Raw genomic sequence first — 27,838 nt, forward strand, 5'->3', positions numbered from 1 at the left:
ATCCAGTCGGGATTTAAAATAAGAGCTCCGAGACACAAAATCATTCCAAACATCAAATTTCAGTTAGATCCCATCACCCGCTCATAAGTTAAAAATACTTCATTTTTTTTTCTTTTCCGAATTAACCGCCCCCCCACTCCCTCCCCCCCCAAGATGGTCAAATCGGGAAAATGAATATTTCTAATTTAATTTGGTCCGGTAGCTGATACGCTTGCCAAATTTCATCTTCCTAGCTTACCTGGAAGTGCCTAAAGTAGCAAAACCGGGACCGACAGACGGACAGAATTTGCGATTGCTATATGTCACTTGGTTAATACCACGTGCCATAAAAATATGTAACATTGACGTCACTTATCCTCAATAATCTTTTTTTTGGGGGGATAGGAAGTGCAAGCCCACGGACAGGTAATCCTGAGCATTCGAGGGGGTAATCCGAGTAACCTCTGACGTCATGTGCGTCTCATAAAACGCTTGGTTTAGTCAGATAAGTAACCGGACAAGTAAAAGAACACAGTATTTGAATTCATGGAAAGAGCTGAAGAACTTCGGTTGCCACAGCAACGATAAATCAAAATACTAGAATACATTGATCAAAATTTATGAATTATATTAGCTCTGTGGATTTATAACAGTGGGTAAATATCATCTTCTCCTAATCATCAGGATATTTAGTTTGGGCCAGAGGTGTTTATTTAGCTGGGACGTTGTTACAACAGGCCTTAGGTAGGATAGACCTGGGCTGAATGCTAGTCCTAGGCTACCTAGACTAATGGAAAAACTAATGTGTTAAAATTTATTTTGAAATCCTTGCTAAAACACAAACACACAGTAAAATTCTAGTTAAGTGACTTCTTGCTATCTTGGAAAGAGTTTAGGTTTGGAAAATGAAACTTTCAGGGATGAGTCTACAGGCTAAAGTATGTCTACAGGCAAAAGTATTTTAAAGTACCCACTTCCACTTCTTCTCCCTCTAGAGGGCCTTGAACTTTGCCTACATGACAGGTCTATACCTATTGAAATTTTGACAAAACAACATTTACCTTAATTTTCAGTTACTAGTTGCTTTTTCTCTGCCTTTAGTTCTGAAAATGCAATTCCTGTTATTTGAGCAGAATTTTGAGCCATATTAATGTTTTTTTTCAAAATTTAGGAAATGCATTTGCATATCCTTAAAACCTTATAAAATGGAATTAAGCAAAGTTATGAAGCTGAAAACAATTTTGTTGTACTTCAATTAAGCAGAAGATCTATTTTGCAAGGTTTCATTTTTATAACACACATATTTTTAAAGGTCATCAAAGTTCATGGCCCTCAAGAGGGAGAAGGAGTGGAGGTAGTTGCTTCAAAATACCTTCCTGGGACATACTTTAGTCTGTAGATTTATCCCTAAAAGTTTCATTCTCCTAACCTAAACTCTTTCTGAGATAGCAAGAAGTCAATTAACTAGAATTTTACTGGAAAATGAATCTTTCAGGTATAGGTCTATGGCTAAAGTATGTCCTGGGAAGGTATTTTAAAGTACCCACCTCCACTCCTTCTCCCTCTAGAGGGCCCTGAAATTTGCCAACATGACAGGTCTATACCTATTGAAATTTTGAAAAAAACAACATTTACCTTAATTTTCAGTTACTAGTTGCTTTTTCTCTGCCTTTAGTTTTGAAAATGCAATTCTTATTATTTGAGTAGAATTCTGAGCCATATCAATGTTTATTTTTCAAAATTTAGGAAATGTAGACTATTTGCATATCTTTAAAACCTTATAAAATGGAATTAAGGAAAGTTATGAAGCTGAAAACAATTTTGTTGTACTTCACTTAAGCAGAAGATCTATTTTGCAAGGTTTCACTTTTATAACACACATATTTGTAAAGGTCATCAAAGGTCAGGGCCCTCTAGAGGGAGAAGGAGTGGAGGTAGTTGCTTTAAAATGTCTTCCTAGGACATATTTTAGTCTATGGATTCATCCCTGAAAATTTCATTTTCCTAACCTAAACCCTTTCTGAGATAGCAAGAAGTCAATTAACTAGAATTTTACCTCTTTAAATTAGCCAAGCAATTGGCTCTTAGTCTAGATCTCACCTATATATACATTTCAGCTTTAATTAGCCAACTAGTAAGCTAAATTATCAGTATATATATATATATATATATATATATATATATATATATATATATATATATATATATATAATTATATAAAATAAATTATCATATATATATATATATATATATATATATATATATATATATATATATATATATATATATATATATATATATATATATATATATATATATATATATATATATATATATATATACTGATTATTTAGCTAACTATTTGGCTATTAATATTCCAGGTGTACACAAACTTTATCTTGAAATATCCAACTAGTCAGCTATCAGTAAGTTTCTTATACACTTGTGGTATTAGCTAACCAGTTGGCTATTAATATCCCATGTATAGGTAAACATATCACAGTTCATATTATTGACTTACCAATAAAGTGAACATACCACTTGATGCCTTTTTTTTGCTCTTTACAAATATAATGGGCCTAATTGATTCTATTGCAAATTCAAATTAAAGCATTTTTTTTTACCTAAACTAACCTTATTGTAAATAATTTTGTTATTGTAAACACTAAGAAAATATAGTATAATTTTGTTAAAAACAGCACTAAGAAAACATGGTATTATTTTGTTGATAATGACCAATGACTCATGCTTTAATTGAAAATTTGTCATTTTTCAAAGCTCAAAAAGTGCTTAATTTTGAATTTGTGATAGAAGCAATTAGCCGACTATAATCGTAAAGAGCATAAAAAAAGGCATTGACTAGTAGGCTATATTCAGTTTGTTGATAAGTCAATAATGAACTTTGATATGTTTACCCATGGAGATATAAGCATTAGCCTAGTAGCCCTGTGATTTTGCAGAAACTGTATAACAGGATAGTCACACCTGAACAAGTGCAATCACATCTCAGTGCTACCAAGAAAATAAAATTCTTAAAGGGAGAAAGGATGGTAGAACAAAAGCACTCACTGATACATCAGTGAAAGCCAAGATTGAAGCTGCCTTTGCTTCAAGGAAGGCAAAGAAGAGGCTGAAAGGAAAAAAAATGAATCAACAAGCAATAAAAACAAAGAAGCAGTCTATGAAGAGATTTAATGATAAGGCAGCACTGAGGGTAAAAATGAAACTGAAAAGGTTCAGACAGCAACTCAGACAGTTTTTTTTGGGTAAGATAGTGGAAAGGAATGTGAACTTAGTTTTGATTAGGGTTGTAGTTGGCAACTTTGTAAAAGTCATCTAAGAGGGTCATTAGGGAAAAGGTAGAACCTACTGCTTAAGTCAGAGTGATGACTATGAGTGGTGGGACAGGTAATGTGTGAAAATGGTTAGAACAGCCAGATCATACATGCTACATGAAAGAAGATTTAGGGTAAAAACCTTCAGTATTCAGACAGTGTGTGATCTTGGACAAATGTTTTGACTAAAATTTATCTTCCCTAACTAAGGGCAGCAGGTTCTTAATCTTGACCTGATGCAGATTGTTGGGATTGGCTGTCTACAGTCTTATAGCCAAGCCTTGATTACTCTTTTTCACAAACACATGTTACTGATTAAATATGCCCATGAATGAGGCACTTCAATATTAAGATCCTTTGCTCAAGATTGGGGGTAGCCTTTTTTCCAAGATTAGACTTAATCTAAAAATTTGCAATTACAATTAGGCATCTACTTTTAACAGCCTGTGCATTTAAAATACTTACCATTGTATATGTGTGAAATATTCAAACTGATGAAAAACTTATTAAGAAAATTTAGACATATTTAGCAAATAAAAAATAATTTTCAAGGTGGTATAATGGATATAACTATTGGCATGGTGATTAGGGAGACCTGAACTTGTAGTTTCATTCCCATTCATTTCTGTTGATGTCTGAAATAGGTTCCTATTGTGTAATTAGACACCTCCTAGTCTGCTCCTAGTTATTATACCTCCAATGGTTTTATGACAAACAAGGAAACACATGAATTGTCATCGGTGTTAAGTTCGGAATTCAACCATTAGAAACTGCAGAATTTTCAGATCCTACCATTTTAAGTAATGCTGCTATATCATGAAATCAAAACCTCAGTATATATAAATACCTTCCTATGGCAAGGATTCAAGAAAATATTGACTCTTTGCTTTGCCAAGGTGTCTTGAAATAGAGAGGTCCTTAAATCTCATGCTCTTACATGGAATTTAATCTGGTGTTTGTTTTAAAGACAATTGTCTATTTAATTGACATGCTACAAGAACTAGTACTGAATAAAAATTCATCCTGGAAGCACAAGGAATTCTTGCCAACTATTTGTGTGTGCACCTGTTTGTTTAATTTTGAAAAAAAAACACACTTGATTTCTAAGGAGGAAAATCAAAATCCTTAACTGCATGAGAAAACAAAAGCTCTAATATTAGGGTTGATGCAATAAAGATTTGGCTCCAATTAATTCAAAGTCAACAGAACACTACCACCTCAGCTGATGGTGGTGTGCTGGCAGTGTTACCACACTCCCATGGCAGTCAACCAGGCCCTCATTGGTGGTGTTTGGTGGATGTGCAGGCATGGTATGGGTGTCTATATTTATTTATTTATTAATACCAAATACGGTAAGCTTTCAAGCTTGTCGCAATAAACATAATAAATAGAAATTATGACAATACTGACAACAAAATACACACATACAAATCAATGAAAATAAGAACTACAACAAACACTGACAAATAATACTATAAATTATTTAAAAATGATTTACTTTGAAAATTTGTTTCTGCTAGTTTTGTTTTGAATCTGTTTATGTCATCTGTTAAAAAAGTTATAGGTGGAAGGTCATTCCATGGCTTCTACACCCTGCTGTAAAATGAATGTTGGCCTATTTTCCTTTTTGAAAGTGAGGGGTACAATTTATGTGGGTGATAACAGGTCCTGTTAGTGTCATTAAATGTGAAGAACTGTGATGTGGTTATATTATCAATGCCTTTGATTATACAGAATGTGTTAAAAATGTCTGCCCTATCCCTTCGGAATTGAAGACTTGGCAATCCCAGCCTGTGCAGTCTATTTTCATACAGTAAATGTTTCAAATAAGGTACAAGCTTAGTTGCTCTTTGCTGTATTTTTTCAACCCTTGCTCTGTCATTTTTATTCAATGGATACCATACTGACGAATTGTAGTTAGCATTACACCAATTGTGCACTGCATCCAAGTCTTTTTGAAGCAACGAAGCTTCATCTGAATTTGTCAAGGAGCGGTAGAGCTTTACATCATCTGCGAACATTTTACCTGTGGAATGGTGGACAACAAGAGGCAAGTCATTGATGAAAAGGCAGAAAAGTACTGGACCAAGGCAACTACCTTGTGGAATACCACTTAAAACCATCTCAGCAGAGGATAAAGCATCAGATACAATCACTTTCTGGCGTCCTGCCTGTTAGATAATCGCCAATCCAATTCAACGTTCTGGCACCAAGGTGATATACCTCAAACTTTTGAAGTAAAAGTGGAATGGAAATTTTATCAAACGCCTTAGAAAAATCTATATACATGATATACAACAATGGAAGTGCTGAGTTCAGTACTCTTTCTGAGTTCAGTAACTACTTTTGGTGCAAGTTACTTTTTGGGTCTTTAAAGCAGCTCGAGATTGAATAGTAAAAAAGTTTATTATTTTGAAAACAAATCTGCAGGAATGTTAAAAATAGCCTTAAACTTCTCAAAAAAGGAATCTCAGCCAAAGAAAAAGTACACCACACCTTGAATAACAAGAAAAATCACATTTTTGCACAAGCAGCACTAATACATCCTCTTTTCCTTTTTTAGTTCCTTGTTTTCTTTGTTGCTAATAAGTCACCAAAACATCATGTAGAGATTTCTAAGCCTTATTTTTAAAAGCTAATTTTTATATCTGATTAGTTCTTGACTAATTTTTTAACTTTACATCGTAGTTTAACAACTATAGACTAGGTAATAAGTTACCTTTTGGAGCCCAAAATGGAATTTGCCCATTAGCAATTATTGAGTTTGACAAAAACACAAAAAAATCATCAGATGCTTTCCTCCTACTTAAATTATATAAATATGTATAAATTTCTCCTACTCATAAATTTATTTCTTCTCTTTTCTTATTTTTAGGTTTTAGAAGAATGCATACATGACAGGTCTATATCAATCTGAATTCTGAAAAAAAAGTTTTACCTTATTTTTAAGTTTTCAATCTCTTTTGTTGGCTATAATTTCCGAAAATGTCATTCCTGTTATTACAGAAGAATTTTAAGCCCTATCAAGGTCTTTTTTTTTTTTTTTTTTTTACTAAATTAAAGAAATCATATTTCAGATCTTTAAAACTTTGTAAATAAGAATATATATTTAAAAGAAAATAAAATCCTTTAATTTTCTATTCCAAACTGCCATTCAAAAATAAAATAAATAATAAAAAACAATAAGTAACTCACCTTTCCAGAGTCCTCAACCCACCAAAATAACCGAAATTCCAAATTTTATTACCTTTTATTCAACTCATCAACAGGGTATAAAACTTCATAAATTAGGATTGAGCAGAAGTATGAGGCTCATACCATTTTTCTTTTACTTTGTTTGAGCAGAATACTTATTTTGGAAGCTTTCACTTTTATACGCAGTTCTTTAAAGGTCAACTGAGACAGGGCGCTCTGGAGAGAGAAAGAGTGGATATTAGGTGCTATAAATCAAAACCTCAGTATATATAAATACCTGCCTATGGCAAGGATTCAAGAAAATATTGACTCTTCATTGATGGTGTTTGGTGGATGTGCAGGCATGGTATGGGGGTCTATATATAACAATGGAAGTGCTGATTAGACCAGGCAAGCCCCCCCCTAAAATCCACCTTCTAGGTGCCTACAGGCTGAAGTTTATATATAGGTGAGATCTAATAACCAATGGTTGGCTAATCTAAATATGTGTATATAGCTGAGACTTTGAAAGCAAACTAGTTAGCTAATTCTACTGTTTATTAGGAACTGCATAGGAGACATACTACTGTTTATTAGAAACATTATTAATAGCTGATTGGTTGGCTATTTTAAACTAAAGTTTGCATTTGCATGGTATATTAATAGCCAACTAGTTAGCTAATTCTACAAAGTATATACAACTCTCTTATTAGCTGACTAGTTTGCTAATTCAGGCTGAAGTGTATGTATAGGTGAGATCTATTGGCCATGGGTTGCCTAATCTAAACATGTGATATGGCTGAGACTTTAATAGCAAACTAGTTAGCTAATTCTACTGTGTATTAGAAACTTTAGTGATAGCTGACTAGTTTGCAATTTTAAAGTAAAGTTTATAATAGTTACCTGGATATTAATAGCCAATTACTTAGCTAATTCAATAGTGTATAGCTTATATCATTCTATTATTAGCTAACTAGTTGGCAAATTTAAAGACTCTTGTATATTATACTCTTTCATCAATTTTAGCCACCTAGTTGGCTAAAAAAAATGTCTATATATAACGATTGGCTAAGTATTTTAAATCTATGTATAAACTATGCTATTTTATATTAGCTGTATGGTGGACATCTATTGTTATGCAGAGTGGATATATGGCCAGGGTAAAGTTTGGTACAGTTTTGGTAAAGTTTTAGTTAAGGCGCTTCTCTCTGTCTTGCCTTTTCGTAATTTTGAAGATTTAACATATTGCATGCATGCATGGGCTTAGGCAGAATGGAGGGAGGGGGCTTATGAATACTCCGTGAAGTTCTTTGATTTTAGGTCTTTCTTTAGTTCACATAAACTTGACCTTTACCATTTTCCATGTTCTACTTTTCTAGTAATACTATAGTAGAAGTATGAAGCTGATACCATTTTCCTTTTACTTTGCTTGAAGAGAATACTTATTTTGGAAGTATTTGGAAGTTTCTCAGATGACCATTTTGGCTATTGATGCATTCCTGACTTTTGTTCACTTAACACAGCTACATTCCAAGTTAATAAAAAAAAACCTAAACTAGAATTTTGCCAACTAGTTTTTGAAAATATTATTCTTATGATTTCAGCAGAATTGTTAGACCATTTCAAGGTCTTTTTCCTAAATTTAAGAAATATGTTTTTCAAATTGTTTATAGCATAAAAATCAGGATTAAGCAAAGATATAAGTCTCAAAATATTTTCCCTGTGCCTCATTTGAGCTGTAACTGAAAATACAAAAATGTCCATTAATAATGGTACTTTTTATTGCTCAGACAGCGCCTATCTCAGACAAATGTTCTGATTAACATTTACATTCCCCAAACATAGACAGTATGTTCCTTATGTTGGGTATGGTAAATGCATTGTTACCAAGTCGAATAATTTATTAAGCCAACCGACCTGCAACAAAACTACATAAGCAAACAGCAATCATAAGATAATAAGCAGCAAGCATAAGCATAAAAGCACTAAACACAACATCTCCTTTCTTTCACAATAATAATTGTGCTATAAAAGCACACACACAAAAAAAAGAAACACTACCAATTTAAATGTCCATTATCTTCCTTGGCTTAACCACTCTACCAGTTCTTGTTACATAGGATCGTGAATAATCCTCTCCGTTTCTGCTTTCACTGTTTGCTGCTGGAGGGGTGTTGGAGTTCTTGGGGTTCTGTACGGGCTGTCTTGGAAGATTTTCCCAGTACTACGATTATCTGGAGTCTTTGGAACAGCCTTTTTTGGAGAAGAGGATTGAGTCACAGGAGGGTGAAATTCTGCAGGAAGGTCCTCATCCCCTGTGAATCCTGAAGATTGTTGAGCACTGTTGCCTTCAGCACTGGACCGTGGTTTTAAATGGGCCCGATTTCTGCCATAAAATCTACCATTTTCGGCTTGTATAAGGTAAGATCTTGGAGATACGTATGACGTCACTACACCTTTCATCCAACATGTAGCTTCCTTTGACAGCTTGACCCAAATGGGTTGGTTGTCTTTCAACTCTATTAGATCTTTAGAAGCCTTGTCATAGTTCTGCTTCTGCCTTTCTTGTTGACTAGTTCTTGCTTTGAGGAACTTTGTCTTTGGAACAGTATTTGGCTCCAATTGCTTTCGAATACATGGAAGGATGGATCTTAAACTTCTACTCATAAGAAGCTAGGCAGGTGATGCCTCACCGTTTACTGGAGTATTCCGATATTCTAAAAGACCAAGGTAGGGGTCTGTATTGGACTCTATAGCTTTTAGCATGATCCTACTCGCTATATCCACAGCCTTCTCAGCATGGCCATTAGACTGCGGGAAATTCGGACTTGAAGTCAGATGCTGGATGTCCCATTTCTGCAAAAAGGACTGGAATTCATAAGATGTAAACTGTGGTCCATTGTCAGACCGAATTTTTTCTGGAATACCATATCTAGCAAAATGGGCCTTGAGCTTCTTTATTACTTCTGAAGAGGTTGCCGGTTCGACTCGGTCAATCTCTATGAAACGACTATAGTAGTCACGGGTTACTATATAGTCTCTTCCGTTGATCTTGCAAAGGTCAATACCCAGGTATTCCCAAGGATACTGTGGGATTGGTGTTGATATCAGTGGTTCTTTCTGATTATTTCTGGAAAATTTCCTACAAGCTTCGCAGTTCCGGATCAGATCTTCTATAGCTGAATTCATATTTGGCCAGTAAACGGAGCTTCTGGCTCTTTGCTTGCTTTTCTCCATCCCTAGGTGTGATACGTGCAATTGCTGCAGAATGTCCCTTCGTAATGCTCTTGGAATGACAACTCTATTTTCTTTTAAAATGATGCCATCAACGCTGGACAACTCATCCCTAACATTCCGGTAAGGTTGCATGCTAGCAGAACACTGGTGTCAGTGGTTCGGCCATCCTTTTTGTATGACCGAGGTAAGTTCTATCATAATTGGGTCTCTCTTATTTTCTTCTAAGATGATCCCCATCTTCTTATCACTGACTGGGGTACTTTTCATAACAGAGTGAACATGGAATTCAATCTCCAGGGAGCATTCTTCATCATAGTGGGGTGGATGCAGTCTTGACAGTGTGTCTGCAACTGGTAAGTCCTTTCCTCTAACATATTGAACCGTAATATCGTATGGCTGCAGCTGAATCATCATTCTTTGGAGCCTGGGAGGGGCTTGGCTTAGTGGTTTTGACAATATAGCCTCCAGTGGCTTATGATCTGTATGTGCAATGATTCTCCTCCCATAGACAAATTGATGAAATTTTTACAGCCATAGAGGATAGCATATAGCTCTTTTTCAATCTGAGAATAGTTTTGTTCTGTTGATATAAGAGCCCTTGATCCAAAAGCAACAATTTTTCCACCTACGCTCAACTCTGCCCCGAGACCATGCTTGGAAGCGTCGGTTTTCATCTCAACAGATTTTGCCTTAGTATCAAAGGTTGCAAGGTTATTACAGATCGAAGTTCTGATTCTATTCATTGCTGTTGCATGTTCATTGTTCCACTCAAAGACAGTTTGTTTTCCCAACTTTCTGAGGGGATAGTTTAGAGATGACAAGTTTGGAATGTATTTTGAAAGGAAGTTTGTCATTCCAAGGAATGTGGCCAGATCGTCTTTGTTTGATGGATGTGGCATCTCAATTATGGCTTGAACTTTTGAAGGATATGGTTTGATACCATCTGCAGTTATTAGATGTCCAAAATATGGCACGCTTGTTGATCCGAATATGCATTTTTCTGGATTAAACCTTACTCCAACTTCCCTGGCCTTCTCTAGGACTTTCCTTAAATTCTCATCATGTTCTTCATCTTTTCCTGATACAAGGATATCGTCAACAATGACGCCAACAAAATTCAAGTTTCCAAAGGTTTCTTCCATCTTTCGCTGGAATTCGTCTTGTGCACATATTAATCCAAATGGCATTCTTTTGTATTTATACCTGCCTAATGGGGTGTTGAAAGTTGTGACAAGTGAAGACTTCTCAGTTAATGCCAGCATCAAATACCCAGATGTTGCCACAAGCTTAGAGAACTTATTATGGCCATGAATTTCGGCTGCTATATCTTCAAAAGTTGGCATTGGATAATAGGGCCTTTGTTTGGACTTATTAAGCTCTCTTGGATCCAAGCATAAACGTAATGAGCCGTCTGACTTTTCCACGGCTACGATTGAATTAACCCACTCGATTGGAGTCACTACTCTTTCAATGATGTCTAATTTTTCCAGGCGCTCCAGTTCGCTTTTAACCCTCTCATGTAAGGCAAAAGGTATTCTCCTGACAGGATTAACTGATGGGATTGCATTCTTTTCTGCATGGATCTCTACTTTACCTGGGAGTTTACCTATCCCAGCAAAGACGTCATCAAACTCTTTGGGAATTGGGTTCTTCTGACCACTCTTCTTTGTAGATAAGGAAGAGATAGATGTAGCTACCTTCACAAACCCCATTTCTATAGATGCTTTGTATCCTAGTATTGGGTTCGACTGTGTATCAACTACAAAAAAACTATACTTTTTGTTGTTAATTCCTTTATGTCTACAATTTAAAGAGCATACTCCCGCAATTGGAATGCGAGTTCCCCCGTAAGCTACAAGGATCTGACTTGTCTTGTTTAGTTGTGGTTTGGGTTTAAGTCTGTCAAAGACAGATTTTGGGATAACATTTGCTTCAGCTCCTTTGTCGATTTTGAATAGAGTTTCCCATGCTGAATTATTCAGTTTGATAGCCACAGTCGGTTGGCTTGATTTCTCAGCTATGGCTCCAATAAGTAATGTATCAATATAAATTTCTTGTTCTTGATTTCCATCTGTTCCTTCCATATCAATAGTATCTACTTGTTTACTACGGCAGACACGAGTAAAATGATTTGTCTTTCCGCACTTGGAGCAAGACTTCCCTTTTGCTGGACATTTGTGATTTGGGTCATATGCCCCACCACAGAAGTAACACTTCTTACTTGTTGTGGGTTGGTCATACTTCTTTTGTCTTTTTACATAGTCTAATTCTTGTTTTACATTTGGATCCTTTACTGTTGTAGGTGACAAGGACATGGCTGACATGGATATGAGCTGCTCTTGTGTTGTCTCAAAAGCTCTTGCAATTGTCACTGTAGTCTCAAGAGTAAGGGTTCTACCTTGAGATAATGGTTTTTCTCGAATTCTATGTTGTTTCAGTCCACATATTAATCTGTGTCTCACCATCTCCTTCTCAAAATTGTCCGTAAACTCACAATCTTTGACAAGCACCTTGAGGGCTGTAATGTAATGTTCAATTGATTCATGCTCCAACTGATCCCGCCTATGGAATTTATAGCGAGCAAATATAGGATTGTTCATAGGAGCAATGTGCTCTTTAAATTTCTTAAGATAAACATCAAGTTTGTCTTTTTCTTCTGATGTTAATGTCCAAGTACTAAAGACATCTCGTCCTTTTTCTCATAGCCAAAGAAGAAGGTATGCACATTGTTGTTTGGCATTCTTTCCACTCAGCGGTCCGCTGAATACAAGATTTACATGCTGTTAAAATTTTGTCCATGCTTGTAGACTGGCTGATTCCCAGTTGAATGATGGGCATGGAAGAAGATTGTCCATTTCTGAAACTTCTGACACCATGTATTGTTACCAAGTCGAATAATTTATTAAGCCAACCGACCTGCAACAAAACTACATAAGCAAACAACAATCATAAGATAATAAGCAGCAAGCATAAGCATAAAAGCACTAAACACAACAGTAAAGTTATCTTTAAGGCTTAGCCTATTTAAGCACATTTATGTTTCTTGAAGACATTTGTCTATTATTAAATCTGTCCATAATTAAGTTTATCTAGATTTGAAATTCTTTCTTCCAACTTGAGGATGCAATTGGCAAGCCAAATCGACAAAATGATGACAGAACAGGTGGTATACTAAAAAGTATGTTCTCTGGCCATTTCAACCAAGACAACTTAGGTCATAATTTTTCATGTGAAGAAGTCCCTTCCACCCTTGATTATTTGGCTGTACGGCAAGCTGAGCATGTATAATGCCTACGCAAAGCATTTGGAACTTTTTTTTTGACCAGCACATGACTTGGGAGAACAAAATAGAATTTATAAAACAACCTATTGTAAAGATACTTTTGATCATAAAACAGCTAGCAGGCACAAAATGGGCCAGGTCTCGCTCAGTAATGCTTGGTCAAGGAGGCACACTCGTGCCTCTATAAAGAGGCGACACACGACAATGTTAAGCGATCTTCGGTTCCAGTGGTCGCAGAGGGATGGGGAGGGATGCATTTCGTAGCCCGAGCTCCAACTAAGAAACCTGCAAAATTTCATCCCCCTCCAACTTTTCCTTCATAGGGAAAATCTGGCCGAAAGTTTCGACTCGTCAACCCCAGCCCCCCTTTAACGTTGTCCGATCGGGCTGAAATTCACAAGTTAAGGTCCCCTAGGGCCCAGGAGCTTATCCGCGAAATTTCAGCTCGATCCGATAACTCTTTCCCTGTTTTCCAGAAACCACGCATAGCCACTTAAAATTCATTTACTTTTTTTTTCTAGACGCCTACAGGTCACATCCGACATCGGATCTGGGTGTACGAAGACTCATTCGATGCGGAATTCTCCGAGTAATTTTCCTGGAAAGTTTCATAGGAAAATCTTAACCCCCCGAAAGTTTCGACCCTCCACCCCCCCCCCCCCCCTTTTAACGTTGTCCGATCGGGCTGAAATTCACAAGTTAAGGTCCCCTACGGCCCAGGAGCTTATCCGCGAAATTTCAGCTCGATCCGATAACTCCTTCCCTGTTTTCCAGAAACCACGCATTAGCTATTAATTAACGGATTTCTCTCCATAAGAGCCCATGTTAATTTGAAATTTTTAAAATTTATTGAGAAGTTATATTTACACACATGCAAGTTATTAGCTCACTTGGTAGAGCGTGAGACTTTTAATCCTCGGGTCAAGGGTTCAAGTCCCTTACGGGCGGTTTTTTTTCACAACATCAAAAAAATTTTGATAACACCTGGACAGCTTATCATTTGAGAGATAACAGAATATTAGCTTCTTATGAGCAAAAGAAACATTTCGGTCATTCTATCTATTTTTTTTCTATTTTATACAATGATTTAAAAGCGGGGGGGGGGTTTCCTCTCCTAATTCCTGTACGAGGAGTGCAGGAATTATTAAATTACATCCACCATGGATTGTAGAAAAACGTACAGAAATAATATGAAAAAAAACTTCGTTTTCTTAAAGAGTTAAAGAGGCTGCGTCCCAAAGTCGAACCTTAAAACGTACAGGAATTAGAAGAGGCAGTTGGGGGGCTGCCGCCCCCCAAACCCCCAGCTTTTAAAGACTCTTTTGTACAGGTTTTTTGGTTTTTTTGCTAACCCCCCGCTCTTGGCTTGGGAAAGGCCCTCTTTTAGTTAACAAAACATTGAAATGAATGAATAATGGAATAACTTCGAAAAATGTTAAACACAAGAGGACAGGAGAACCATTGCGCCGAAACTAGTAATTAGTAACAATGAAGTCCCCCCACAAAAAAAACCTGTACAAAAGAGTCTTTAAAAGCTGGGGGTTTGGGGGGCGGCAGCCCCCCAACTGCCTCTTCTAATTCCTGTACGTTTTAAGGTTCGACTTTGGGACGCAGCCTCTTTAACTCTTTAAGAAAACGAAGTTTTTTTTCATATTATTTTTACAATAGGTTCATATGTTTCAAGATAGAGTATTCTGTAGAAGTGTTTGGAGGCTGCTGCAAAACGAGTCTGGCAAAGCTGGAAACCATTCAGAAAATGACAATAAAGTTGGCTGTGGCACTCCCAAACCCCACTGTTCTCTCTGGAATGCCTCTAATACACAATAGGAGAAATTTGTTGATTGAAAAGTATTCCACAAAGATCCAAGCAGTTGGTTACAATCATCCAGTTTTTGAATTAACTTTTGTCTCTAATCCTTTGGAAAAGCGGGTGCCCAAATTGTATCTTGGGTCCGTTTTAATGATTTAGTTTGACATGCAAAGATGAGTTTATTTGGTTCCAATAATTTCAAGAGCCCCTCAATTAAAAATTTGAACCAAATGAAACTTGTTTGGAGCTTATCCCAGACAAAATTTTTATTTATCTTCTTTCTCATATACAAGCTATCTTCAAGCAAAAAATAACAAGCTGCTTTATAATTTTTTTTTTCAAATATTCACAGATTCTTCACTGAAAGGAAGCAAGACAGCCACAGCTTCAGTTATTTCCAGATATTCCTTACATATATCCACTGGGTTTCCAAATGGCACAAACAGGAATTTAATAGCCAGAAAATATTCATTAACCTTAAAAGATAAAAAAATCTCCTATTTTCAATGTTATAGTTTTTCATGTATGGATAGTTTTATTTTGGCAAAAATGAGTGTTTGATACTGTAAAATCTGTGTAATGACTCTATGCAAAACCAGTGCTATAAGGCTGCATAATGTTCTAATCAAGCCAAAGCTAGAGATGCAATGAAGTATAGGTTCACTTCAAGCTAAGTTAGAATTACCTATAGAGAGTCCAAAGACATGCAACCAAGTAGGTAAAAGACTTCACAGAGAAAGCATATGAAAAAAGGCTGCAAATTAAAAAAAAACAAAAAACTTTTTAACATTTTGACCAACGGTCTGCATTGCACAGGTACGGATCTCCTTATTTAAAGCATCGTTTTTTGCAAATGGAAGCCGCTATCAATATCTTTCAGACAAAAAGCATGGTGATATGATTCTGGCATATAAGCTCTTCATAAATATTGTTTTTAATGGCGTATGAAACCCTAGAATAAATATAATTTGCTGGTCAATATCTTCTAACCTATCTTGAATCAACATTGTCAATGTTGGGAGGTATCTTTCAGCCATCTAAAAGTTCTTTTCTTCTATTTCTGCAAATTCGGAACATGAATAATGATGCCATTTGACAAAAGGAGCTATTTACTTATTCACTGTCATTTCAGGTTTTCCGTTTTCTGAACTTTCCAGTTTTCTAATCCAGTTTCCTGTTGATTCATTTTCAGTCCCAGTTTCATTTCCAGTTTTCCAGTTTTCATTTCTGGTAATTTTCAGATTTCTGAACTCTGCAAGTACTTGGCTTTACCAGTTGGCTTTACCAGTTCCTTGAAACCTCCAGCAAAAAGAAATTGTTTTTTTTCTCCAACATTTCTTTCTCAGTTTCAAATTTTTGTCTTTTAAAAAGATGTAACTACTATATAACTATTATTTTATATGTTTATTATTTGATTTTTTTTTTGCAGATTAAAGTTGATGGTGTTAGTTTTGCTAGTGGCAAATCGTGGTGGATTTTCTTGGGTTTCATGGAGTCAGTTCGAACCCAGGTATTTATATTTTAGCAGGTTTATTTTGAAAATTTTTACAGATTTGGAATTATAATTGTTATGGGTATATACAACCTTTAAGCATGTAAACAGGCTCTTGCTTAGGAATTTTTTTATTGTATTACAATCCTCCTCTAAGAGAAAATCAGAACTTTAAAAGTTGTGATATAAGTTTTGGACTCAAAAGCCAGCAACTGGAATTTTATTGCAATTATACAGATATCTAATCTAGTTATGCGTAACTTATATACGTGAAATATGCCCAAAAGTGCATTGTAGTTTAACTCTTACCTGGAGAAGGAATAAGTATTTTCCTGAGGTTAAAGATGATGTAAAGCTCTTTTGGCCTCTATTTTGCAATTTTTCTAAGAGGTTCTTTGCACCAACTCTAGACAGGCATGGAAAAAGTTCCAAAGCTGGCAGTTGTAGAATTTGACAGAACTCCAAAAGCTGCCAAATCTGCCAACATTTTCCTCAAGGCCATGAAAACTACCAATTAGCATTGCTACTATGCTACTCCACTTTTTCCATGGTGGACTCTAGGTAGGGAGAACCTTCCCCGTAAGATTTTTACAGCATAAAATCATCTGTTTCCTATCTAGTGTGTTAAAGTAGTAGTTTACTGAAACAATGTGTGATGTTTGGTAACTTAATTTTTGAGAATTTATGAAATCTGGTCTAATTTTATATTGTGTTTTAACCACAAGATTATTTGCTATTTTAATTAAGTTAAAATTTCATTGATGTGCAGCCTTTAAATGTTTGATTTCTGAGTTCAGTTAAAACATAATTCATGCACCAGTACTCAGCAAAACATCCCTGATCTCGATTTCAATTGTTTTGATACTAAATTCATTTCAAAGCAGCCTTTAAATGTTTGGTTTTTACATTTTACTTCCCTAAACCTAATTTTCTCATTTTGAATCTTTTTGAGTCACTTATTTGAAGCAAAGTTCAAAGTATATTTTTTTTTTTAAGTAAAGCAAGAGGTTCTACCTCTTTATATTCTGTCTATTTTAATCAGGACTGTATTTATTTATAAGAAGAAAAGAAAGGGGATTGAAGCCCAACTTAGATCATTCATGACACAAAAAGATATTAGCCTACATGATGTCAAAAAACTTGAAATTTTACTTGTTGTAACAGTATATCGTGATTCTGACTCCTTCAGAATAGATTATACGAAATTATATATTACCAATCATAACTTTATGAAAAGTTAAGTGAACTAAATTAGTTAAATAAAGATGTTAAAATTAGACTTTAGCTACTTAAAAACACATATTTGTGTAAATTTCATTCTTTTTGCTAAAAAACAATCAAGTGCAAGTTAGAAAAAGCTGCAAAAAAGGACAATTATCCTCCCCCACTTGAAAACCCAGGAGAAATTTTGTTTCCTGCTCGTAAAAATGCAAATTTAGTACCTGCAGTTAAAAAAACCGTCTGATTGACTAGAAGCAGAGAAATGACAGGATTTCATTGATTTTAGGGGGACAAAAGGACATCTTGTCTGTGCTGAGGATAAATTCTGACCCAGGAACTCCGAAATGTTTTTTTTTCAAAGAAATGACCAGCGCAAAGGATTCATTATTTTTAAGGCAGCAGTTGTAATTTTAAGACATACAGGTAGCTATTTGCTTCTCTACCAATGGAGTTTTTTTTGGATGGTGATGTGCTTGCTCAGCTACTGTTGAAAATTTCAAGGTTGGCAAATCAGCTCCAGCTGGAAAGAAGATTCTCGAAGAAACAGTAATAACATGTCGAAGCAGTATTTGCTCGAATAGAAGGAAACATAAGGGATAATGTTATCTTTTTTTTTTTATTTAACTGGTGTGAAAACACTAAATGCAGGGAAAGAATCTTGATTTAAATATGGTCTTTGATCTGATCTTGTATTGCTTTTTGACTATTCTGGCATGTTTCAAAGCCAGGTCAATCAGTGCTGGTGAAAGGTATTTAGTGATTTGACGAAAATATTACCATTGAGCAACAGATTTTTTCAACTTCCTTGTACATCTTACATCGCGATGATGAACAACATATTTGGATATCTTAGACTTACGTTAGAGGTAATTTTGGGGTAAAGGTGCATTCTACATTATTGTTTTCTACGACTATGATGATTCTTCGATAGTGAAACAGTGAACTGGACAGGAATTACTCTCCAGTTCAGAGTTGATTTTCCAGTGATTAACTGATTCTGGCCTTCTTCTTGTGTCTCAAGTAGGCAAGTCTTCGGTAACTTAGCATGCTCGAACTTATTGTTGACCATTCTAAACTGTTGGTATTATTACTTTATCATTGTAGTCCTGGGAACCACAAGGCTGGCTTAAGCAACATTTGGCCTGACTGCTAACGTATGGATCAGTAGGTTTGACTGCTGATAGGTGCTTCCTAACAGCATTCCCACTCGATTGTGTTAGTTGACTAATACCTAACCTAGAGAAGTCGGAATTTTTGATTTTTGGGAGAAGTTTGAGAGCAGTGAAGCGTGTATCATTTGAAACAATTAGTATTGGAACTTCCTCCGTAAAAAGAGTGAATGTATTTAGGTATCTGCATTGACTCAACTCTGTCTTTTGAGGCATATATTAATAAACTAGAGGCAACGGTGTCCAGGAATCTCGGTTTTTTGCATAAAGTAAAGTTCCTGTTTCCTTACCAAATAATGAGAAATTATATTTCTCATTAGTTGAATGCTATTTTCAGTATTGCCCAACCGTTTGGATGTTGACATTCCCTTGACATTTACGAAGACTCCAAATTGTCCAAAACAAGGCAATAAGAATCCTGGACTTTTTTTGAACACACCCTGGGAAGACAAAAGAATTATCTGAAACTAAAACATATTTTTTATTTCTTAATATTCTTCATTTACAGCAAATTTCTTACCTTAATATAGGCATATGGTTTTTAGATAATTTTTATTATAATTTTTTTCAATAACATGAAACTCTTGGTTGAAAATAAACATAGCCATTTATCAAGAGTAAGGAATAAGTTTCTTTTTCCTTTTATTAAAAATGAGAGATCAAGACTAAGTTTAAGATATCAACTTCCTGAGATTGTCAATAAATATAAACTATTTGATTTAATAAGTGAGTCACCATCACTCTATACATATAAAAAGAAATTGAAAGAGATAGTCCTTTCTGCCTATAGTAGCGGGGACTGAATGTAAAGTGATTTATTTATAAATTAGTGTATAATTCCCATCCGTGTCTCCATGAGTCAATTTTTTTTCTCTTTTTTTATTTCTACTTCTTCTTCTTCTTCTCTCTCTCTCTCTCTCTCTTTCTCTATGTAATCCGTGTGAGTTATTAAGGTATAATTCCTTCTTCTTTTTTCTCTATTGTTAAAGGAGACAAAACGAGTTGTCTCCCTTTCTCCTTTGTATACGATTTATGTATATTGTTTCTTGTTTAATAAAGTCACGTCTAAGTCTTGATCTCACATCTTTCCAGTTCCTATGCTCACATCGTCAAAGCCACTATACGACTCAGCACTGAACTCATGGCAAACATCTAATACACCATGTCTTTGTCACATGTGCTGCATACTGTACGCAATTCAATTCTGGGAGCTTCTGACAAGCCCTAATAAAATCTGCTCCTTATTCCTTCGATTTGCCAAATATGTCGTAAAATTGCTACCATGAACATTAGATAGTTTCATACTTCGCGCTACACCCTACCTGACCCAAATGTAGGGGTTGATAGTCAATAGCTGACAAAAAACTAGACCCCTAGCTATTTTCATATGAAGGGACAAATCTGCTTGTAAACGTTTTTTTTCATGCCTTTTCCATATTGTTGCTTTTAACTTGTTTTTTGTTACTATGTTGTTGTGGAGACGGGTTTTCTAGCATATTGTTGTATTATTTATTACTATTGATGCGTGTGACATTAAATTTTGGAACGTTGAAGTTTTATAGTCTATGTCTGAGAGGACTGTCTGAAGTCTTTTTGCTAAACTTTTATCCCTTCTAGCCAAAATACTTCCTAGAATAATAAATAGAAAAATTTAGAGATCCAAAAATCTTCTCAAAGTCCTAAAATACTGCCATCTATTTTTAAAGCCATTTCTGTTTTTTTTTTTTTCAGTTGGCTTCGTTATTTCATTTTTTAAGTCTAGGACTGAGGAGGAGAGGTATCACACGTCCTAAAATCTGATTGCTAAAGAAATTGGAGCCTACCGTTTGTTCTGTTCTTACGATAGCAACAATATTAGACAGTTGGCCCGCAGCAGGAAAATAAACTTTAAACTAAGAAGATTAAATTTTGGTTTTAACGCTAATCAATAATCCTTGCATTGCTGATTCAAGTCATCATTTTTTTAAAACAAAAATTCGTTTAAGAGAAGGATCACTTCGCAAATTTTTGGGTGCTGATAACCTCATTGCTGGGGCACACTTCGGGAAACAATCGGATAATGACTTTGTAAAGAAGCTTATTGCCTTGTGACTTGACTGTGCAAAACCTAACTTATTGGATATTCTGTGCAAGAATAAGCTGGGGCCTCTAAGCGTCCCTGTTGCCCCTCCAACACCTCGTCTTCCACTTCAACTTTTGCAGAAAGGCTGATATGTTACATCTTGTTTGAATCGGAGCGAAGCAGATTTTATTATCTTGTAATATTGAAGGTATAAAGTTTATCCTCAGCTCTTATACAAATCCCCCCACCACCATCAGCATTGTAATACAAATTTAGCACATGGTAGCTTGTTTGAACAAGAATCATCACGAAGATTTTCAATCAATATTGTTGAAGCCACGAAAACGTGATCCCTGTTTCCATTATCTCCCCACCAATTTTTTGCAGAAAGGCCCCCACATTGCACATTGGTTGCAGAGGATTAATGTGAAGGTTTTTTGATAAATATATTTTGGGGTAAACAGTGGGTCCTTGTTCCCCAAAACGTCCCCTACTCTTCCAAACTCCAATTTTTCAGCCAGAATCTTGCAAGGACTTTCTATTGGTATGATTGGAGAACCGAAGGGTCAGAGCCAGTCCCATCCCTCCTGCCGCAAACTTTTTTTTTGAACAAAAGTAGTCATGTTAGACCTTTCTGAACGGGAATCATGGAAGGGTTTCTAATCTCTCTGAATGGAGCACCAAATTGGCACCGAAACCCCAGTGCCTCAACACATCGCGTCCCAAGCTTTTTCGCGGAAATTTCGGTTCGTGTTGGTTATACGGAACATACCCGAGAAATGAAGTTACGTTAATCCTATCGAAATATACCAAACTATGATGAAAACATAATGCTTTAGAAAGAAAACAATAGGAACTACATCAGAGAATTATGGACAGCAGGCCGCCCTGAACACATTAGATTAAGTACCTAACGTAGCCTTTAACCACCTCTATGTATTAAATATTTAATTAAAAATACGTAAAAGTTTTTAATTCCTAGAACAATATAAAATTGTTTAAAATTTAAATATTTAATTAAAAAAATGCCCAATTGTTTTTAATACCTAAAACAATATAAAACAATATTACCTTAATACCTAAATGGTTTTTCTCACTTAAAATAAGCAAATCGTATCCAATTGCAGAGAGGCAAACCGGTTTTGTCAGATCTTAAAGAGCGAAATCTTCGAGTGTGTTCCGTATAATTAACAAGCACGGAGATTTCTTCGGTCCAACTTGTTTGAATCAAGGAGGTGCAATGATTTATAGTCTATATTATTCGAGGCATGAACGTGTTACATGTTATTTGAAGCTGAGTCGTGAAAAAAAAAATTCTATATGTATGATTAGAGGCACAAAGAGTGCCCTCCTCCATCACCACCCCTGGCCCCTCCAGTTTTCTTTGAGAGAATGCATGAACACAAATAGTCATTACTAAGGGTTCATTGGCTGGCTTCTGTTTTTTCTATCTTGTAAAAATGACCTTTGCTTCCAACAAGTCAAATCAGGTGACATAACATTCCCTGTAAAGCAAGTGTGGATGACATAACATCACGTATCGAACAGTTCGTGGTAACGGACTGTAGTAAGGAGCGACCCGGCTTAATAGTAAACGAAACTCTAAAAAAAGGAATTTTGATATTAATAGATACATCAAAAGAATTGGATTTTTATGCTGATTTTAAATATATAAGTTTCATCAAATTTAGTCTTACCCATCAAAAGTTACGAGCCTGAGAAAATTTGCCTTATTTTGTAAAATAGGGGGAGCCTTAAAATTCACACAATCTTAACGAAAATCACACCTTCGCATTCAGCGTATCAGAGAACCCTACTGCAGAAGTTTGAAGCTCCTATCTACGGAAATGTGGAATTTAGTATCTTTTGCCAGAAGACCAATCATGGATGCGTCTTTATTTTTTTTTTCAGGGGTGATTGTGCCGATCCAGTGGTCCTAGAATGCCTCGAGAGGGCTCATTCTAACAAAAATTAAAAGTTCTAGTGCCCTTTTTAAGAGACCAAAAAATTGGAGGCCACCTAGGCCCCCTCCTACGCTCATTTTTCCAAATTTCATTTTTCATTTTCCCAAAGTCAACGGATCAAAATTTTGAGATAGCCATTTTGTTCAGCATAGTCGAAAAACCTAATAACTCTGTCTTTGGGGACGGTTTACTCCCTCACAGTCCCCGGGGGAGGGGCTGCAAGTTACAAACTTTGACCAGTGTTTACATATAGTAATGGTTATTTGGAAGTGTACACATGTTTTCAGGTTTTTTTCTCGGCTGGGGAGGATGTTGAGGGGAGGGGGTTACGTGGGAGGATCTTTCCATGGGGGAATTTGTCGTGGGAGAAGAGAATTTCCAGGAAGGGGTGCAAGATTTTTTAGCATTATTTAGAAAAAGAAAAAAACAATGAAAAAATAAATATGAAAACGTTTTTTCAACTGGAAGTATTGAGCAGCATTAAAACTTAAAACGAACAGAAATTATTATGTATATGAGTGGTTCATCTCCTCCTAAATACCTGCTCTTTACGCTAAAGTATTTTTGGTAATTTCAACTAATTATTCTACGGCCTTTATGACTCAGGGGTCATTCTTAAAGAATTGGGACAAAATTTAAGCTTTAATTTAAAGAGCAAGGTATTGACGAGGGGGTGAACCCCCTCATATACGTAATAAAAATATGCGAATATAGAAGTTCGTTACCTTAGTTAATTCGTAAGTTATGTATGCCTTTTACTAATAAAAACGTTCGTAAAAAAAATTAAAGTTCTAATTGCCTTTTTAAGTAACCAAGGGATTATAGCGCAACTAGGCCTCCCCCCTTTTTTTCTCAAAATCGTCCGATCAAAACTAAGAGAAATCCATTTAGCCAAAAAAAACATTAATATGCAGGTTTGGTTTTAAGTATTCATGCGCGGAGAGCTAAAATCGAAACATGTTTTAATTCAAAAACGTTCAGAAATTAATAAATTAAAAAAAGAAACAATTTTTTTAACTGAAAGTAAGGAGCGACATTAAAACTCAAAACGAACATAAATTACTTCGTATATGAAAGGGGCTGTTCCCTCCTCAACGCCCCGCTCTTTACCCTAAAGTTTTTTATTTTTTTAACAAGTAGATTTGAGAGAAAAGAGTCAAACTTTAGTGTAAAGAGCGGGGCGTTGAGGAGGAAAAGCCCCTTTCTGTTCGTTTTAAGTTTTAATATCGCTCCTTACTTTCAGTTAAAAAAAAACTTGTTTTTTTTAAATTTAATATACGGAAAGGCTCCACCCCTTCCCAAGATTGGTTCCAAGGAAATTAAATAAAAACAACAAAAAACTATGGCGTAAATATAGATGCTTGATGTTTCGACTTCCCTTTACCCCTGAAAAGTCTCCTAATATTGAAATTTAACCTCAAGGATCGGACCCGTGTGAACCTATGGTTGATATTTCCGCGGATTTCAATTGGATTGGACCCTTTAACAATGCATTTGCATTCGTACCGATTGAACCAATCCAATTAAACCAATCAGAGTCGGGCTACAAACAAATGTTTTCCGTTATTTAAACCCTAAGAATAAATAGTTTTTACGAGACCAGCTACATTTGTGTAGACGTTTGTACTATAGTAATTTTGCAGCGGTGTATACCAAAATCTCAAATATTTAGTTTCTTTGTTTAGCATCAAGCCCTCTTTCTTGAACGTTATTAGGCGTATTTCACTTTGTTTTCTTTGGTGATCGCTCTTTGTTCCATTACCATAGAAAAATGGAATTCATGAAAACAACTTACGTTTAACATTTCTTCTTATTCTTTCGCCATCATAATTAACAGACAATAAGATTTATTTGATTGTATTATCTATTCTCTCTTTCCTTTTTAATCGATTTACGGGGACCTATCACTCCGAAACTCAGGTGTTTTAAAAGTGCATTATCTCGGCTTGGAACTCCTCTCCTGTACACACATGTACAAAAGTATTGATTTATTATGTGACATGCTTTTTGTCGGAGAGAGAAGTGATCCCCTCCTGTTTTAAGTCCCTTCCGTCCTTCAATTTATGAGATCAATTTATTTGAATTAAAATATTTTCTTTAGTGAACAAGCCCACAAATTTGATTGTAATTAGCTTGAACTTAAAGGTGCTAATAGGATTGTTGGATGACAGCGCTGTTGGGGAACAATGAATTAGTTTGGGAGATAAAAGATGCTATCAGGATATACAGTCGTGTTTGGACATATTTCTTACAAGGGTGTTAACATCTGGGTACTTTATTCAAATTTCTTGCCATAGAATATGTTCAACGAAATAAAATACGGCGTTTGTTGCTTTAAGAGATCGGAGGTGATCTCAAGTCACTTCTAACTAATTTTCCTTTGCATAGCTGCATTAATACATTTCGGTACCCTAAGGCTAATAAAATTTCATAGTTCCCTTGGGTAGACAGCAAAGTGAGCAAGGTCTATATAAGACAATCCGAATAGAAGCCTTTTATTCATTCACATAAGCGGTTTTTTCTGGAAGGGGGGAGGGGGTAACGCAGAATAAAAATTATTTAAAATTTTAATGAGAAGTGCCCGTCTTTAAAAAGCCGGTAAAAAGTAGGAACTCGGGGGGTTTTCATCCTCACCTGCGTACATGCCTGGTATCATTTCTAATACGATTCTCGAAAGGCCAAGTTTTATGCCAGTCTTTGTTGGCTTTCAGATTCCTATACATTCATACTTGATCTGTAGTTTTATTTGAAGCTACGCAAAACTGTTAGCTTTACAGGACAACCATATCATGGGCCACCTGGTAATATATGTATATATATATATATATATATATATATATATATATATATATATATATATATATATATATATATATATATATATATATATATATACATATATATACATATATACATATATACATATATACATATATATATTATGATTTCTCTATGTTGACATGTCCTAATAATTTGTTTGCCTTCGATTTTGGACTCAGAACCCAAACCAGACCGCTAGTCCCAAAAGCCAGGGTTTCTTTGAATTATGTCTTTTAGCCTTTACATGCTTTTTCCATTGGTAAATGTTGTTGAGTGCCTCTCCTAGTATTTTTTTAGTTATTATTTCTTTTAATTTTTTTATGTTTATAAGCGAGGACTATACAAAAGATTATATAAAAATAGGAAGAAAGATCTTGCGTCAACAAGTCATTGTTCTCTACTGGCAATGTTTCTTAGTAAACATTTGCTACAATGGCTTCTGCCATCTTATATGTGTTTTCGCTCTTGGCGATTCACTCAGCAAAAGTAATCAGACCATGGACTCTAGCTCGGCTTCTCTTCCGAATTAATTACTATTGAGAAGGAAAAGAGGATGTCTGGGGACTGGCCTGAGGACATCTCACTTGTGGTCTATGTAAACAATCTAGAAATTGAGTTTAATCTATTGCATATATTTTGTATTTACTCCCCATTTCTAGTTTCCATATAATTTAAATCCGAGAATCACGTTTGGTACAAAATCACTAGTTCCTGTTAAGTGAGAACACACTTTTTTATTTTGTTTGTTTATGCTTTCGCACGTCCGTCCAAAATAAAGAAAATTCCTTTCTTTTCAATTCTGTACTCTTTTCAATGATTTTATTTGAATGTACTATGTCGTCATCCCCAAAGCAAAAAAGCGTATGATATGTGTTTTATCAAAAAGGGGGTACAAGTAAGAAATATTGCCCTAGTGGTTCATCAGCTACCGGCTGCATTTGTTAAGAGGTATCTTTTTTTAAAAAGTGGGAAAACCAGCTTTTATGAGGGTAGAAAATGTTTCAAATGATCAAGGTCAATAATGCATACCTTAATCTTCAACTCTATTAATTAGAAAACTTGAAACTTAAAACGAACAAAAATTATTATTTCACAGCCTATCTAATATATCGTAAAACAAGTGCAATTAAACCAACTGGTGATATTTCCCTATGTTTTAGGATTATAGAAAGCGCTTTACTGAAAACACAAAAGCCAAGTATGAAAAATAAGAATACTCATTTAGGAGTTAAAAGGGAGTACATAGCCTCGCAACAACAAACTAATCTATAACGTTTTTTATAGTCTTACACGGGTTGTAATATAAGTAACTTTCAGTATACAACTAAAATTACCTTAAAAACTTAGGAATAAAAATAAATATTATCTTCTAAAGTACAAAGTCATTAAACAGCATACAAAGATAATGGAATGATTTATCAGGTAACATCTTGGTCTCACCTGGGATTGCTGGAAATAAAGAACAAATAAACCATAATATGAACTCTGGAAATCTGGTTATTTCACACAACACAATTGTGGACTGAAACGTCGATTCAATACCCTATGTGGCGTCAGGCCCTGCAGAATCTTTATTCCTATTTAGTTACAAATGAATCTGGATAAAAGTTACCTTTTTTGAATAAGTTTTATTGAACAATTTTTCCATCTAAACAGTTTATATAAAAACTCGTTTTTATGGCACTTGGTATTCACCAAGTGACATATAGCGATCGCCATTTCTGTCTGTCGGTCGGTCTGTTTATCTGTCGCTCTATTGGTCCTGGTTTTGCTAGTTCGGGCACTTCCAGATAAGCTAAGACGATGAAAGTTGGCAGGCGTGTCAGGGATCAGACCGGATTAAATTAGAAGTAGTCTCTTCCCCGATTCGACCATCTGGGGGGGGGGTGGAGGGACGGTTATTTCGGAAAAATTGGAAAAATGAGGTTTTTTAATTTACGATCGGGTGATCGTATTTTAATGAAATTTTATATTTAGAAGGATCTCGTGCTTCAGAGCTCTTATTTTAAATCCTTACCAGATCCGGTTACATTGGAGGGATTTTGAGGGGGAAACTGGAAATCTTGGAAAGCGCTTAGAGTGGCGAGATCGGGATAAAGCTTGGTGGGATGAATAAGCACAAGCCCTAGACATGAGTTTGAAATAACCGGACTGGATCCGCTTTATTTGGGGGAGTTGGGAGGGGGATTTTCAGTGCTTTGGCGAGTTCGGTGCTTCTGAACATGCGTGGACAATGAGAATTGGTAGGCATGTCAGAGACCTGCACAAATTGACTTGATAACAGGCGGGCTG

General features: G+C 35.5%; 1 protein-coding gene across 5 annotated transcripts in view; it reads left to right on the top strand.

Annotated features, from left to right (window-relative positions):
• The first annotated feature begins 527 nt into the window (after positions 1–527).
• LOC136032881 (DNA-binding protein RFX2-like) overlaps positions 528–27,838 on the top strand; it is a 121,486-nt gene continuing 94,175 nt past the window's right edge. For 4 of the 5 annotated variants that reach the window (XM_065713307.1, XM_065713311.1, XM_065713309.1 and 1 more), the window contains exons 1-2: positions 528–635; positions 16,248–16,328. In XM_065713307.1, coding sequence (XP_065569379.1) covers positions 16,308–16,328 — 21 coding nt within the window. In that variant the 5' untranslated portion in view covers positions 528–635; positions 16,248–16,307. The remainder of the gene's footprint in view (positions 636–16,247; positions 16,329–27,838) is intronic. The other variant, XM_065713308.1, reaches the window with a different exon arrangement.

The sequence above is a fragment of the Artemia franciscana genome, chromosome 11 (genome assembly GCF_032884065.1).
Source record: "Artemia franciscana chromosome 11, ASM3288406v1, whole genome shotgun sequence".
NCBI lineage: Eukaryota > Metazoa > Arthropoda > Branchiopoda > Anostraca > Artemiidae > Artemia > Artemia franciscana.